This window comes from Opisthorchis viverrini, assembly GCF_000715545.1.
Source record: "Opisthorchis viverrini unplaced genomic scaffold opera_v5_504, whole genome shotgun sequence".
In the NCBI taxonomy this organism is placed as follows: Eukaryota; Metazoa; Platyhelminthes; class Trematoda; order Opisthorchiida; family Opisthorchiidae; genus Opisthorchis; species Opisthorchis viverrini.
The window spans coordinates 113221-131341 of NW_008752164.1; the positions used below are offsets into that span (position 1 = coordinate 113221).

Consider the following 18121-nt stretch of genomic DNA (forward strand, 5'->3'; position numbering starts at 1 on the left):
CCCCAAAGTCAGCATCGGTACCACACGAGCTGGATAGCATGGGCGTTGACGGAGCTTACCAAACACGACTTAGCAGCATGCGACCATCAGAGTGGGTGTGAAGTCGTTCATGGCAGGAACGTCGTGAGTAGCTGGACAGAACGAACAAGCGAACGACCATAATTGCCCACTTGACCATCCTACATATTTACACAGAAGTTCTGTATGTTTGTTCGGACAATACAGCTATGTCCCGGGTTCTCTGTCTTCTGTCTGGAAGGCTCAGTTCCGTCGTAACCAACAGACGACCACTCACGATATAACGCAAGATCCAGTGAAACATTTGTTGACAAAACCGTTCACGCACATAGTGATCAGTTTTTGCGCTCATACTGAGAAGGCAAGCACATGAATCACGGACCTGACATACCAAGTGACGTCGTAGAGACACAAAAGACGAAACCGCAGACAGTTTCTTTTGAGACAGTCATGCGCCCCAAAGAGAGTTGAGGCGGCTAGATACGCAAAACAAACAAATGAAGTCAAGCAGAAAATTCGCACTAAATGCTCGAAAGGATTCCATTGTTTCCATAAATACTTTGTCAGTGTGCTCAACGACAAACGAGCACATCAGAGACACAACGGAGAAGTACAGATGAAGTTAGTTCTTTCTCACAGCACTTTAAATAAACTGGATGAACAAATAGCGTTCGCTTGTTTTCGATTCATCAAATAACGAAGTTAGTGTTGTGAATCTAGTCTGGACGGTAAAGCATAAGGAGAGTTTCTTTTTCGGGGACGAAATATATACGCTTCTGTGGTGGAGGAAAATGCTGAGCTAAACTTCCGAACGCACGTGCGATTTCCACAGATGCATCTACGAACTGTTAAAATGAATTTGCCAAGAGAGAAGCCGAGAATCGAAGCCAGTAGAAAAGAAATTGCAGAATCCTTCGTCGGCCCATGCGACGCTCGTTACCATTCGGGTGTGACCCTGAAAACAAGGGGCGAGTGAATAGTGATATAAGATATGGATACTGTTGTAACCATAGTAAGTCATAACAATGATACATATATATATATATATATATATATATATATATGAATAGTGAACAGTCATATTGCAATANACACACACAGAAAAGGACTAAGAAACTAAGGAAACATGCTTACCCGAGAGGATCGGGTCAACCGGCCAATACGATTGCCGTTCAAGTCGAAAAACTTGATCATTCGGTTGTCCAAAGGAAGGGCGAGGATACGCCGGTACCCTGTTGCCCAGATGGAGCAGTTTGCTGGTGGCGGTGCCGATCCAGATCCATGAGTCACCGCAGGGAACAAAGCAGATGACTGATTGTTCGCAGCAGTGGCAAGTGTTGTTCCCGTAAACGTACAAGGCATGGAAGCTGTTGGCTCGTTTGGAGTAGGAACTGCAGTTGGAACTGAAGTTACAGTAGCCGAGGACGCCTCCGATCCAGAATCCCCGGAAATAATACTCGCATTCAGGGCATTACCAGAAATGGCAAGGCGGTTGATACCAGAATCTGTTCGGATGGTCACTAGAGGGCCTCGACTTTGACGTAGATCCCATATGCGACACAGTCGGTCTCCCCCTGCACTGATTAGACGCTCGTTCGCTCCGCCAGGCAAAAACTGTGTGGTCGAAAGCGTGCTGCACAAAAGGAGGATGCTCGAAAAATAATATCTAAAAAGTCGGCCCTGTATGATAGAACAAACATCATTAACTTAACCTAGTAGGAACATAAAAGAACAGGACAAGGTGGACTATGAACTCAGCAGTTTGGGCGTGTAGACACAAGATATAAAGTCTAAAGAGAGTTTCTGATCCCGGTGCCCAGCCGACTTAGAACAAGCGGTTACCGAAAAACAATTATTCACCAGAAACGGACAAGGCCAGTCAACAAAATGCCCCGTTGAAAAAAAACAAGAGTCCACTGGATATCTGATGCAGTTGACGTCGACGATGTAGCGAACGTCAGTTTAAGTGCGTGACTTCAGCTCCATCCAGTAAGGTCCATCGTCTGAGTAGCAAACTGAGGAAGAGGCACCATACATAAACGTTCATCGGATGTAGAGACAGTAGACTTGAACCATAACCACCAAACGGTAAAGATGTGACCAAAAAACGTCCGCCATGCGGACAGGTTACATATCCAAGAAATACAGGACCAGCTGTCGCCTACTGAACAACAGTGATTTGGCGCTAAGACAAAGGCGTGTAAGGCAACAGAATTGTAATGATAAACGTCATCAGAGGAACCCAGTCTGCTAGGCACAAAAGCATCACGCTGGTGGAAGCAAAACAACCCAAACGCTGAGGCATACTAACCTCGAGAGGAAAATTAACTTACAGTGTGTGTGCCTGTTGGACATGCACTCGCATTCCAGGCTGACGGAAATCCCATAATCGGAAAGTGCAATCTTTGGAAGAGGTCACAACTAATGGCGCACCCCCGAGAGCGCAACGCACATCTGTCAGTTGGTGATCATGTCCAGTAAGAGAGCTGACTTCCTGACCAGTTGCTAAATCATAGATGCGACCCAGACGATCCCAACCGGCTGTAACTATCTGATCACGTCCGGTCAGAAACTCAGCTGCAGCTAACGGCGAGGAGTCGATTGCCGGACCCCCACCGGCAGCCGTTTGACCACCGGGTGAGCACAAGTTGGCCGACTGGAACACGGCATGAGGATGTCGGACGTAGATAGGAGCAACGGGAATGGGTGCCACAGCGGAGCGAATCGGAGAACCTACATGAAATGTGGAAACGAAACCGAAGGTTGTTCACATCCAACGACGACTGTAGAAAAGTATGCTTCCCGACCTGCTATTCAAGGGTGAGACTGCGACTGAGGTACAAATAAGAAGACTATACTATCCCTGCAAAGTAGTCACCCGAAAGTCTGTATTGTTCATATTCATGGTTGTTTACTCCTTCAGGTACGTCTGTGGCGCTTCTTACGTGGGTCGTACAACCCGTCATATTGCCATTCACATCGTCCAAAGTGGTGTGACCTTTAGGTTAAATACCGACCGATGATTTGATTCGGCTGAGGAGTGCGTTAGTATACGGCGCTAACACAACCATACTCTTCGAGATTGTTCAACATTTATAGTTGAAATCCCCAAAAGAACCCTATCATCGTCGTTCAGCAAAAAATAAGGAAACCAACACTCGCTAAGATATATGGAAATGGATTATATATATATATNTATATATATGGTTTATATATCTGTCTTTCTAAGCCTGAGTAAACACACTATGGAAAGCAAAGCTATTCCGGTCAAGAGAAACCATTTGGCGGAACTGCCAAAATCGGTCCCTTCTGGAAGGTCCCACCAGAGATGACGAATGCGTTCGCATGGAAGCACCAAAACTGAGACTGGGACGAATGTTGAGACCTGCTGATTTGACACCAACCAAGGGTTAGGACCAACGCTCTAAACGACAAGTGTTTGCCACATATTTCAGTCATTCATTTTCACATAAACAAATGACACGTGAATTTCATTGGTGAACCGAGAAGCCTATTTGAAGAACACGAGACTGTACCATAAGCGTGGTGATCATGAGACTTATCACCATCCACCTGACTTAATAGAATTTAACTGCAAAAACGAAGAAGCCTACAGGAAATAACCATGATTTCAGTAAATGTAGCTTACCATCTTCGAATACCTCATGGGGGGCTGATGCGCTGAATATTCCGTCATCCGAGTCCGTCGCATGGTGGGATCCAGGATGTGCACCTGAGGAAGAATAAAAGCGCGAATTAGATCTGCAGTGCTGTCAGCTCAGTTTATCGTGAGCAAGTTGATACATAACGACAATACAAGAACAATGAACCAGGGACGTGTGCCAATCAGATTCTTATAATTTTCAACCGTCTGGCAGGAGGTATACGTTACACGAGTAGCAGGGTAGCGTAAATATTTTGTACGCAGATGCACCTGGATACTTTGAAAGCTCCTCCCCGAACCCTCTCATGTTAGCCAACGGCAACTAGGAAGCAGGCGTCTACCAACCACTTGTTAGGCTGTCCAGTATTGCCATAGACGGCAGACTACACTGACAGTCGTGAGCTGAGGAGCGAAATTTACCACAGCATTGTTTTTCATAAAGGAAACTACTCACAAGGTTGCCGAAAACTCTTCGACAGTCCACGACCGGTTTCGCCCTTCTTGGGACTCATCAGGTAGGCACAGTCCCCGAGTTTCTGTCAACCTTATGATCTACTTGAACCCGAATTGGACTGTTTTCGAGAAATATACTCATTTGCAAATCAATTTGGTTTTCACGAGACTCAACTGAATCTCTCGTTTATGATATTCTACAACTGAATGTGCTGCACACAGGCCGCAGTATTATTGTTCATTGTGTTGATTCCTCGCTATTGGGAAAACCACCCTTACGCAAATCAAGCATATCACCTGAACCCCGTGGAATCATGGTTTGAGGTTTTAGTCAAATGCGACTGTTGCAACACATTGTCCTATTAGTAATGCAGCATTTCGATGATAAATCCCGGGCAGGTGGAAGCGTCTTTTGCAGTGCCGAAACACGTACCAGCATGACACGAAATAAGTGAACAAAATCGTCAAGGGATTCAAACACCGCATGGACCGGACCAAAAAGTAAGTATTTCCCCTCGGATTCTTCTTTGAAATCCTTGAATTTCCCTCTGGAATGTGGAATTAACTCCGGCTGAGGACCGCTAGCACAGGCAGACAGTTTGTGTGGCATTAGTTGAACCCTTGAACTCTTGCGTCAAAAACATTTAAGTGCTTATCAGGGTAAGTTGACTGGGCAGCGGACCATGGACCGTACTCAAAGCAACAAAGTTGAAATGAACCACCTTTCAAGGTATGGGTATTTTGACCACCCATGAAGAGTATACATATCATTCACTTTAGATTAAATGTCCAAATAGGGTCAGTCACTGAAGGTAATTCGGTGATAGTTGAACAGGACAAAAACGGTGGTCATCTGCCGGGGACTTTCATTAACTGGTAACTTACTAATGAAATAGACAAATAAGTTTTCTTACACAAACCTGCTCCTGGACCCATAGGCATTCCAGTTGAACCAGCAACCTCGGTTACCAAGGTGGATGTGGCGGCCTCCAAGGCAGTAGCAACACCAGTGGATGATCCAGATGCCATTGCAGCCGCAGCTTTTACGAGGTGATCATACGGGAGTCTAATCAAATGAGCTATTCCTTCGCCGCTTGAAGTTAAAAGCAAGTGATCCCGGTTTCGGAATCGCACAGAATTGATCGAACCATTGTGTCCGAGATAGACAAGTAGACAACTATGATGTGAAATACGGACAGAGATCGAACATTGAATAGCTTGTCGAGACAAAAGTTATAATCATACTTACATATCACGGTGCATTGGCTGGAGTTAAGGTGGCCTTGTTGCTTAATACACCTACACCTCGGAAACAAACATATGTGGATGAAAGACACTGCATTGGGAGAAGGTAGTCATAAATTTTATCCCCTGATGCCCACGTTACTGCTGGTTGGTCACGGGAATGACGACCGCCTCCGTATCCGACTTATGCAGGATGATAAGTGCCGCTGGATGGCTCACCAATGGATGCTTCAAAGTATCAACAGAAAATGTACTATACCCAGAAGTTATCCACACCTCGATAACACAAGGAACTTGTAATCACCTTGCAGGTAAGTATTCCCTTCAAGGGAACTTCCACCCGTCCAAGAGGTAGCCACCCGCTGAGAAGACACTCCCGAGGGTGTAATGCACTAGTGAGGTCGGTCAAGACTAGGGACAGCCAGGGTTCGTCAAGTGTCCGAATGTGGAAAGCTGAAAGATCGGAAATGTGAACTGCTAGCGCACCGAAGGTAAGTGTCCATCTAGGGGGGGGGGGGGTAAACACTGATGCCAAAGCACCAACCGCGAGAAGAAAAACTAGCTCCGGTGGATTGGGCAAATGAGATAAACTCCCTAATCCAATGGCCATGATAGCGTTGCTGGCCACTAGTGCTCTGCATTCCTCCGCTGCCCTGTGAGGTGTACTCGGTTGTGCAAAGACTAGAGACACACCCTCGATCAGAATCTGTAACGAATCCTCATCGAACTTCAGTAGCAATACCTCTGACAGCTAACTATGTTCTTTCAACGGTGTCCTCAGCAAGTGATGCATTCTTTGCTGTACCAGTGGCTGTAGTGATCCGAAAGCAAGCTGGGGCTCTCAATGTAGGAAAGGAACTCCTCAATACTTGTTGGAATATCTACTTAGAGATGCCAACCAGTATCCGCATGTGTAGTGTTCAGGACCACCTAACAGATATCCGCTGTCTTTCGAAGACTCTGGTACACGACAAATTCAGATCCTTGGATCAGATGCTCCTTATTGACTCTATAACAAGGGACCAGTACACAATTCGGACACCCACTGTGTTGCAAGTGCCGAAAGTAATCGTGAAATCCAGTATTCCAAAAGCTTATGATGGTTCGCTTTGCAAACACCCCGGTAAACTTGACTGTGATAGCCATTTATGCAGACCCATCCATAAAGGACCAGTCCTAGGAAGCAACCACAACAGGCTGTCAACAAGAAATCGCGTTACTGGGAGATTTGAGCTGGACGAGACAACAGCGCGCACGACACACTCGGCTGGTTTAAATTGGGTCAGCGCCGTGGGTCGGGCTCAGGAAAAGTTCGTTAGAAATACCCTTCTCCAGAGAATACTTACTGATTTAGTACTCAAGAAACGCCCCTAATAGAATGTGTCCTCGTATGTACACGGTGGACCTCACCAAATGAAGATTGTATATGTTACAGAGGTACAGAATCTAATGCAAGATGTACAAATCACATGCCTGTTCGACCCAGGAATAAACTCCACCTCAATGATAGACGAAAGAAGCGTCTATACAATAAACCGCTGCACCAAAGCCATGAGCAACGACATCGCGAGGACTAGGTATCTGAGGGAACCGTTTCCTTACCAAAAGATTTGTTGGTTGCACGTATAATCAGACTGATTGAGGTTCGAAAGCTACAAAACAATGCCACTAATGCCAGGAAAGATTACATGGCACCAGAGGTGCAGTCCGCTTACAAATTTGACTTTGTTCAGAGCCTAATAGGCATGGCTTCAGGAGAACTTCCGTTTCAACAGTATTCACTAAGCGGAACAGATAGAGAGCAACAACCATGGCAATAGGACGTACCGATAGACGGAATAATTCAAACCACTTGGAAACCGAAACTCGGGATTAAGAGATCAATCCAGTCTCAACGGCATATCGAATCAAGTGTTAACAGTCAAGTAAACAGCAGATCGCCCCTAGAGTAGATAACTGATGTCAAGTTCCGTTAGATTTGAAATAGACGGCGTCTAGAAAGTTGTGTCACGTGTTGGTGTGTTGCAATTGGTAGAGTAAACAGGAACTTATAGACACATACGGAATATGTAAGTGGTTAGTGCGGAAATGCAAGCACAGGCACGTGTGCGGATGTGATAAGCCGGAGGTACCTAAAAACGTTCTGGTAGGGTGGCGGTAAACTCGCTTGTTTCAAGTCAGATGACCAAAGTTCAATTCTCATCCAAGGGCCTTTGATACGTATGACTGTGAAGGAAATACCCTAAACGAACGAAATGGGTTGTACGAAGTGCCTGAGGAGATTTAGTCATCCAAAACGGTGGATCACAATATCCTCAAGAGCTTATGCTTTTTTGCGTAAGACAGAGGACACCCACACATATCACTGGGACAAGCAAACTAAACAAACCGAGTTAGGCGTCAGTGCAACAAAATAAGAACTAGACACTGGTCAGTTCTTAGGCGCACATTATGCACGATCTTCAAGGGTCACGCAATTTGGGTACGGCAAAACTGTCACAGAAAACTCACGGCCTTCACATTCTTATTGTCCTAAACCTCCAATAATTTGTGCAAACATTAGGAAAGCTAACAAGAACCAAGTGGAAACGAGGGTGTGAAATAAAGAGGGTAACGTGGACATAATGAAGCGGGATCACAGGTATCGCAGTATTCACCCAGTTATTCGTGTTCAGCTAAAAATCGGTAACTGAAAGTAAATAGCAAACGAGAGGAAAAGCTCTGTCAACCAACTACCACGACTACATCGAGAAAAGGTTAAGGTGCTAACTTACTAACCGGAAGGTTTGTGGCTAGAAACCATACCTCAGCATCTCGACTACTCCTGTTTAGCCTTGTGCAACCTGGCAGTATCTTAGCCCCAGTGCTTCCTTCGGGTGGCATGTTAGATACGCACAGAATGGCTGAATGATTACCATGAGAATTTTAAAGGCCCAAATAATCCCGCAACCGTAAAATAGCACTGAAGCAACTCACCTCATTTGTATATCATTTGTCCAAAGACGGACGGTAGTGTCTGCTGAGGCGGTAGCAACAAATTTGCGATAAGGAGTGACTTCCCAAATACCATCACGATGTGCATTTATTCGATTCAGAAGCTGCCAAGTTCCACCATGACCGGCAAACGAACCTGTGACAACGGCGGACGCTTGTGAGCCGGAGCCTGTCATTGGAAGGGCGCAGGTAGTCGAGGAGGTAGAAGTAGCAGCACCGACACTCGGTTGGGGAATCCCCGCAGATGTCAAAGGCCCTGGTGCGGAACCGGAGGGAAGAAGACTGCTTCCAGGAGGTCCACCGACGTTGGAATGTCCAGTGGATTGACGCAAACTTGAGACTAAGCGCGAAGTTGACTGTTTATATTGCTGCTTGATCCGCTGTGAAAGCATGCTCGCACCCACTGAACAAAACCAGAAACACACATGGCTCTAGTTAAATTTGAGTAGATGGTATCAGCAAACTGACAAAGTGGTCCTGCAAACAAAAACACGCAAGAAATCCGGTGTGCTATGCAAGGACCAAAGCAGAAGACTTCATCGCACTTAGATTGCTGACTTCTAAGAACAGGTTTTCAACACGGCATGCAGGACGCACACATTGCATGATGGTGCTGCACAAAACAACAATCTAAGCAAAGCACAAATAGTATGTGTGGAGGGTGAGCACAGTAAGTGTTGGTGAAAGCATTTACTGCAAGTATGGGTGAATGTGTGCCGAAGGCCGTGTCGATTAGGGGGTGAGCATGCCAATAACCGATTGGCTACACTCGAACGAGATGCTATCATAAGAGCCGGAAAACGCGGCAACCATATGATTTAACGCCTAGTTATGCGTATTGTTTGAGCGAACTTGCATCGGACGACCCAAACATCATCAGAAACTTCTGTTTGTTTCTGGTCAATGTTTTCTGCGGAGCAATCTCCTCATGGAATACGGTGCCATCACGCGAATAACAGTCCTCCTGCGTCAGTTGTGAGAACAGCGTCACATTATGCACAGGTAAAACATTCCAATCTTTTCCGTACCAATCGCGGTCCTCATTTACTCAATCAATCACCCTGTTAGCTGTTCAGGAATGGAAGTGATCTGGGTAGATCTATCGTCATCTCCCAAGCCTTCCAGAAATTTTCACCTTGGAGATAGTCACGAACAGGCCTCAGTGCAATCTCATGTAAAAGTACAGGTTATACTAACGAAATACACTCATCTGTAAACCAATTTGGTTTTGCGGGAGACTCATCTGGAACCCAGCTGAATTTCTCGTTTAAGATGTTTCAGTTGGTATGATATCCGAGATTCGCGATACATGTATGGACATCATAAAGGAGAGATTCAGCTGGGTTCCCGGTAAGTCTCTCAAAAAACCAAATTAGTTCACAAATGAGTGTAGTTCGCTAATTTCATGCAATTAGGTCTCAAGTAGCACATGAGGTTGACGGACTGCGCTTACCTGATGACGCCCCAGAAAAGCGAAACCGATCGTGGGCTTTCGACGAACTTTCAGTAACCTTATGCTTATGACTAGTCTATTACATCTATACAGACTATACTTATTTTCTATACGACTCACCAGAGACGGTTGCGGATAATCTGTTTACATTCATCCTCGCCACAACAAAACAGAAATTATTCATGGGAAGCGATTGTAACGGACGCAGGTCCTTTGACTCCGAGTAGCACAGTGAACTCACTAGCGACCGTAAGGCCGCTAAAACGACAGATAAAGAAAAGCCAAACGACATTTAAATCTGCTACATTCTATCTCAACTTTTTTCTAGCATACATTTGAGATGAACCCTTTGACAGCTCACGTACTCAAAGAATCAGTCACGCAACTCTTTGACCAAGCCAATGTTCACCGCCATGACCCCAACTGGATAGTGTGCACATTCAAATGACTTCTGAGTGACGGTCATGCAGGAGGTCCGCCGAGCAACCCAAATACATTCACTTCCCCACATAAAGAACAGTCTCCCATAAGGACTAATTCCACTTCACAACACCTACTAGCTGATTGCGCACAGGCGTTGCGCATAAATGCAGAACACAAGTGCGTAGGTACAATGTGGGACAGTGCCGTGGTACATTAGCTGGTACCGAATTCTTCCAGTAAATGACAGGTCACTGGTTCTGGTCCCGCCCCCAGCGTCTGTCACATTTCTGTATTACCTATAGATGAGTTCATACTTATGAGTAGCCAGATTCACGTCTCTCCCACATAAATAAATTGGGAGCCACAGTAGTGCGCCCCACAAATTGACGAGTGATGACCCCAGAAGCCCTGAAATAGCAGCTGAACACTAAAGCATACGGGTGTCCGGGAGGCAACGGGTGTTCTCAAACACGATGCGGCGCTGGTCGATTAGCAACCCAACACCGGATCATGGAGCATAGATGAACGCAAGGACGTGAGGGGAGATACATCAGGCGCATGTGCAGGTTAACCACACTAACGCTACGCCATCCGTGAAACAAAAAGGGGTGTCAGACATCACCGTGGAGCTTATGAATCCAGCCACCAGCACAAAGTTCCAAACATGAGACGACTGTGAAGTTCTTAACTGACTAGAATAGACATTACCACTCGCATAACAGGGAAGTCAAATAATCCCTCCACAGAAAGATGTCAATGATAGTTATTTAAAGCGGAAATCAAAGCAAACTCACATTTCTTCGCGAAAGGAGTCGATTCAGAATGGTCACCGTCTTCAAATTTCTCCAGACGTTCTTGTACTGATCGTGAGGGAACAACAAAGAAAGCCATCTACATCAAGGTGGAGATATGTTGAAATGGGAAAATGGTTATAAAAAACATCTTGAGCATCACGTAACGTACACTTACACATGCTATACAGTGTACAGCCGTTGGGACAATACATTGTGTGCAACAAAACATGATCCAGTGACAATAAGGCAGACTGCATCACTTTGTGTGCAACAAAACATGATCCAGTGACAATAAGGCAGACTGCATCACTTTGAAAAAAACGTCAGAGAACCTCATGATCGTCTACCTATCCCACCTGAACGATTATGCAATCAAGACCTCAACTTGGATGGATTCGCAATCCAGGAAAACTGATGAATTTTTACTCGAGACATCAAGGGTATGCGCTTACGTTCATATGGTCAAAGTCTGTTCAGTTTACTTCAACTAAGTCTGAAAATTGTGAATCATATTCGTATACACAGCCATTGATGGGGTGGAAATCTGATACACCAACCACGCAGACGACATCTAGCAGTACGGTAGGGCCGCTTGTTATGCCTCACGTACTCTGTCACCGGGTCCTGGGTTGACAACCTTGCTTTCATTCGGAACCTACCTTAGCAAACAGAGCACGATAAGGCCATACAAAGCGTATGACCGCATACTTATTTAGCGCAGCTGATTGACAAAACGTTGATTTATTGCAACATCATCCGCTACATTATACAAGTCAGACCATATGTTCCCGTACTCTATACGCAATGTTTAGAATACACTAGTGGGAAAACGAAAAGCAGCCTTATTTTCCCTGCCAGTATAGTGTCAAGCACCATAGCCGGAAAGCGACAATGTACTCAGTATTGTGTCGCGGATCTCGACCTTCATAGGTAGGTTGACGTAGACTCTAGAGGAAAATAAAAGCGGAGCAGACTTAGGCGGAAATATCGCCATCTGATGCTCAAAGCAATGCATATCACCCAATATATATCGCTCAAGCATGAGCAAGTTCACCTGTTCAAACAAGATAATTATAGAGCCTAGAGCGCACGCCAGTGCAGTAGTGACAACACACTCACTCCGCGTATCAGATACACAGTTTTGAATGCGGCAGGGCCGATGATATGCAGTTCAGATGAGTTCTAATAAGAGCGAAACTTGACTGCAGTTGTTCCCCCTCTGGTGCGCCTGAGAAGCACCGGGCGCGCAAGTCACCAACGTAAACATGGCAAAGCCCTCACTGAAGTATCAGGTGAAGCGCTTGAGTAGGCTATTCCTGTGTCTTCTCTGAATCCTGGTCAACACCCATACAATTCTGCCGTCATACTACGAGGTGACGATGCCAGCAGCAATCCGACCACAGGTTCCATAACAAGCCATCCACTACCACATAAATGGCGCGAAAATGGGTATTCTCTAGAGAGCGGCATCCAGGTGAAACTTGCATAAATTGACGGATCCGGTCAGTGTCCGGTGGTGGAAGAACTAATGCCGGTGCTCAGTATTATGCCAACATGATCATGCTGGCTGATGGCTCTTAACAAGCTTTTGTTTTTGCCCACCGGTTTTATTCCCTCGGGTTTACATCGTCATCAGAGGTTTGCCGCAGCACCTGTCCTTCTCAAACGTCAAAGTCTACGTACATGTAAGAATGATCAAGTGCCTACGAACAGAGGAACACGTACCTATGTTCCACACTCTGGATATCCCTCTGTTCTCGTAGAATGAAAAAGAAACCGGTCACTCTTAGATTCACCTCTTTTCTTTGACCCTTTCGGTGCCTAGGTCGGTGCCCAGATCGCCCAAGCCTAGACATGAGAAGTCGAAATTCAGAGGCCGGGTTTGAACCGCGGACCTTCCGGTCAGTAAATTCACGTTCTAACGACTGATCCATCTCACCCCCTCTTTTCCCGTAGTTTACTCCGTCTGGTCAAAATACTTTACCTTACCATCTGTCGCAGGATAAGGGCACCTTGATTTGCAAGCCAGGGGACGAGACTAACCAATAGACTAACCAACAGACATGGTCGTGTCACGCAGTCAGTGGTGGTTTTGCATCAAAGCTATCGCCTTCACCAAGCAGATCTCAAGCCCAGCCATACCGGTTAAACAGAACCATTTGACATCAATGGACTGATTAGATCATTGCTCCTAATGTGTGATACTCATTCCCTTGTTCTCCTTATCCTCCTTGAACTAAGATAAAGCAGCTGGAAGCACTGCACTTCAGTGAATGGTACGTGAGCCGAAAAAACTAAACTAAACTGAACTGAACCCTCCAGGGCTCTATCCCTCAAACCTATTAAATAAGTATTCCGTTACGCCCATTCGACCGGATAACTTTATTCTGATTCCGGTCAGAAAGCAGGTCACCGATTTATTTAGCATTCTAATAGTGCTCACTTGTGTTGGTTTGCGCTTAAAAGCGTATTCTGGAAAGTGTTGTCATATTTAGGTACATGGGAAAACATTGAAAGCACCACTCGCACCACTTGCCCAGATAGTAATAGTTATAGTAATAGTTATAGTAATAGTTATGGTTGTCCCTATCTACAGGCCAGTCCAGGGAAGCTACCCAAATCACCCTCTGAACATGGTCTCTTCTGGAAGAGTATGATAGATATGCAGCGTCATGAGACTAACTAAAGGAGGCCCCTCTGCTAAGCGGTAGTCTCTTCAGATAAAGACAACTGCTCACTATGTGCAAAAGATTAAATGATAATTCGCAGTTTTCTTTAAAAACATAAAATCGTCGCACGATATGCCTCCCCATGAAATTAATCTATCCAGGCTCAGAATGACGACGACCAGCTCTTCTAGCGCATTACGCCGTATCCCAGTGGTTTTACAGCAAGGTTGGATCGTGTTAAGAGCCGTATTTATCATTTTGCTAACTAAATAAATGCATACCAAAAGCACTATGCAAAACTCTGTCGATTGGTCATACGCACTCGTGTCGACAAGCAAATGTCGCGCCCGAAAACAGAAACAACCTACGGGCAAGATTTTCTCCGTAAAGTCGTCGGTATTCACGTTCGAACTCATGCTCAATCCGAGTGAAGTACTTATGCAAGCGTTGACGAAACTCTCGAGGCAAGACAGAATCTTTGGGTCCGGCGTATTCACCAGAAATGTGCCAGGCTGTGAGTTCTGCTGCTGACTCTGCTGCAGAATTCATGTTGGGCACGGTGGAACACTGAGTGATACCGGAGGTGGACATGTGAAAAGAAGTTACATCATTCGGGGATTCGGTGTCTGCAGGCAACGGCACGTGTGTCGTTGCGGACATTCTGAAGATGGGGTATCACAGACCTCAGCTGAAAAGAATGAACTTTGTTGAATACATACGGCAAGAAAGACGTTTGCGCGAAGGACGAAGGTCAAGTCAACTGTGAGTTAAACTACCGACTCCATGCAGTCGCTCAGTCATCAAAGCGAACAGTTTCCATGTTTTCAACTGGTATAAAAATGTGTGTAGAAAACGATTGATTACCGGACAAACAAACGTGGTTCACACAGAATAAATACATAAGGATAAAAGGAATCACAATAACACGTCACTGGTGATGGGAAAGCCCGAAAGCACGAAACCAAGAGTGCGCATCATTGAGGGACTTCAGACGCTTTCCCATCAGTTGTGGATACCGTCGGGTTACCCACTAGAATACTTTCATAAGTTATATATGAAGCAAAGTTTGAAAAGTCCTGTACGTTTGGCAACCAAGGAATCCAGGCATCATCACACAGCCTTGATATCTGTGTGTAAGGTAAGGCTGCCGCCAAGTCTCGCGGCCATACAACAACTCAACCCGTACTGTAGTCACATATACGTGTCCTTTTAGGCTAAGTGATATACCTTTTTGAGACACCCGTGACAAAAACTGAGTAAAATAATTCTGGTCTTTGGGATTCGTGCGTTGGCTTCATCCGTCACACTATCGCCGGAGCTAATGCGACTTTCAGGACACATACAATGCTCCAAAACCTCCAATATCACCCCTTGAATTATCAGAGGTATGTTCAAATTCTGCACGCCCTGCAACATGACTTTGAACTCTGTGAGCGTGAAGCACATGGCGAAGGACTGTGCGGCCTCGGACGGAATTTCTAGCATTGCTTTCGCTTTGTGCATTTCTTCATAGGTAAGAACAATGTCGTCCGCATATTCCAGGTCGACAAGGTTCCCAATAACCTCGATAACTTCAATAACTTCTAGTGTTCGCTTCCACATCTCATCAGTGATAGAACCGAACAAAAATGGAAGATTGTAGGTCACTTATATGCACGCAGTTGCTATAACACTTGTCGGAGTGTGAAGAGGTGGTCCACAAAGTCACTTCCCCGTAGAAATCCTGCTTGTTGCTCTGGTCCCATTTTCATGTGCTTTCGTAAGGCGATATAGAATAAGCGATGCAGTCTGGTCACATCGGGAGTCAGGCTAATTTCTCTGTGATTGCTACACGCTCCGTGACACCAATCTTGGAAATGTGTGCCACCATCGAGTCACGCCAGTTGGTTGGAATGGTCAAGATGGAGACAAGCTCCGGCTGAGGATTTCAGCTCAATCTTTAAACAGGGCGGGTGAGAGTTCGATGGGACCAGCAGCTCGGTGATGCTTGGGGGAGAAGACGTCGGGGTTTCCAAGTTCACTGTCTATGGCTGCGTTGCAGGTCGGAAATACGGCTGTGCAGCTGCACATGGTGATTTGAGTTGTTGTTGCAAGTGCCCAACAAAACAAATCCGGCGTTCTTCCTTGAACATAGGCAAGCCGTTCTTATTAATGATAGTTTCGCTCACCTGAAGCCTATTTGGGCCTGTTGCGCGTAGCGGCTGGAACAGTTCATGCACATCCCCAGACTTTTTTGGCATCCTCCATCTTTTCCAATTCATGGGTTCACAAAGCTTCTCGATCTACTCATATGCTCTTTTTCACTTGAAATCTATGAGTTCGTGTAGATTTTACTCTCCGCCAGGAGGAATACGAATCCGAGCTTCGAGCAGTTTCAGTGTTACTCGAGATACAGCCTTCGAACCTATTTGGCTGCACCATCCCCAAGCGGAGTCCTCAGCATCTTGTAGAGTTGCAAACAGTACCCTCCAATGAGGGTCAACATCAAAAGACGCCTTATCGGAAATGGACTTGAGTGGGTGTTTTGGTATACTTGTTTCACACCAGGGACCGAGAGCTTCTCAATGAGGTGTGCGGACCTTGCACACCCTGAAAAGTGTAGCGAAATGCAGCTACGAACGAGCGCGTAGTCCAAATCCAGAAGGTGTGGCCAAGCAGCATAGGTTGTACCACAGAAACAGTCTGCGGCCAGCACACCACAGCGACACACTTTCTCCGTTGTCCGCGCGTCTTGTACAATACGAAGACCCAAGTGGGAATCAGTGGCGTTACGTTTATCTATGTGGGCAACCGACATCCACAAAAAATCAGCCAGTTGCACTAGAGTTTCGATGCCTAGCTCTCATGTCGCGTGAAGGGAAGACAAGGGCTGAAACGCAGCCAGGTTGTCCAACCATCCGTGATGCCGGGGTTGCGTTCGAACTGCGGAGCTTCAGAACACTGAGCTACCTCAACAACATCCAAGCTCTTGGCCCACCGTAACAAGGCGCTCAAAGAGGCGGAAAAGCTAAGTTTGAGTGTATCAGAGCTAATCTGTTGGAGCGTAAGCAGATACGATGAACAGGCAACGATTTTCGGTGCATTTACGGGGAATTGTCACAGGGGTTACCAAACAAACTGCACAGAGGCGACCATCAACGGGCAACCATTCAAACAGAGACCCTTCAGTTGTGGCTTAGAACAATGCCAACTACAGCAAAACCAGCTGCAGGGGCGTTTATATGACCAGAAGTGCGCAACCAGAAGCGAGCCGAAGGCGGTGGAAAGGTCAGTTCAACAACTGCACTTGGAGACTGAATCTTCATCTCAGAAACAGCACACATCAATGGAAAGCAAGTCCAGCGTACATGCGGGAGCGGTCTGTTGTCCAGCCCATTTCAGAATGCGAACGTTAGACGATGCTAGGTGAACTGGGGGTCGGGGGTTAAAGGAAGCCTTTGAAGTGTCTGTGGCCACGGTGGCTGAGACAACCGTAGGTATTATTGCTAACGAAGATTGGTGGTGAACGGCTGTGTCAGTCCTTGAGAATGGGCCTGCGGGGATGTAAGTTACAACGAGGTAAGGTAGACAAGAGCGAACGTAATAGCGATGGTTCAGTCGCAGCAACCTTTCTGTACCCAGCTGCTATGCCACCCGAAGGAGGTGCAGATGAATGTGAAAAAATGGGGATTATGGGCAGTAGCCTGTTTTAATATCTCTCCCCTGTTGTGTGAAGCAAGGAAGGCGACCCGGCTGATGGCACCACGCGGCGGCCGATGAAGCATGAGATTATTGGTGTGTGGAGTTCATGGTTGTACGTGGGCTGGGACAATGCCAGGGCACCCACGCCTAGACAGAAGAAAGATTAGGGTCCTCAACCAAGGCCTTTAGCTTAAAAGGTTAACCGCAAGACAGCGGTGGTTCGCGTAAGAGTAGCCTACATTTTTTGGGGGGAAATTTTCACACATCTCCCTAATCCCAACCTGAACCGTTAGTCAGATCTCTATCGATTGGTTAACCTCATATGAGGGACTCTGTGAGTGTCACACGTACACTCCCAAATGCAGCTCAATGGGTCCGATGGCTTCGTGACGGTTTTTACACACTTGTAAGTAAACGCTAGGATAAGGTCTCTAAAAATAGCAAGGTCATTCAGCTGTAGCACCCCTTCGGTGCCTAACTGTCATGCTACCCGAAGGTTGCACGAGAGTTGGGATACTGCAAGGTTGCCCAAGCCTAGACAGGGTAAGTCGAGAGGCAGAGGTCGGATTCGAACCACGAACCTTTCGGTCAGTAAATTCGCGTTCTAACCACTTGGGCCATCTCGTTCCTAAATTAAAATAGCGAACGTATTTGGTCAGCAAATAGTGTGGACAACCGATTTCCGATGCCACGCGCGCGACCCAAAACTGCGTCACTACAGAGACCT

General features: G+C 46.2%; 1 protein-coding gene across 1 annotated transcript; it reads right to left on the minus strand.

The window, feature by feature from the left end:
* Positions 1-1152: 1152 nt before the first annotated feature.
* On the minus strand, positions 1153-15357 carry T265_15441 (hypothetical protein; the record flags this gene model as incomplete). The annotated part of the gene is made up of 8 exons (XM_009178129.1): positions 1153-1684; positions 2352-2751; positions 3668-3751; positions 5050-5312; positions 8357-8777; positions 11045-11110; positions 14082-14374; positions 14954-15357. Coding segments are annotated over 8 exons (2421 nt in total), but the record flags the coding sequence as incomplete, so codon positions are not given.
* Between the last annotated feature and the right edge of the window lie 2764 nt (positions 15358-18121).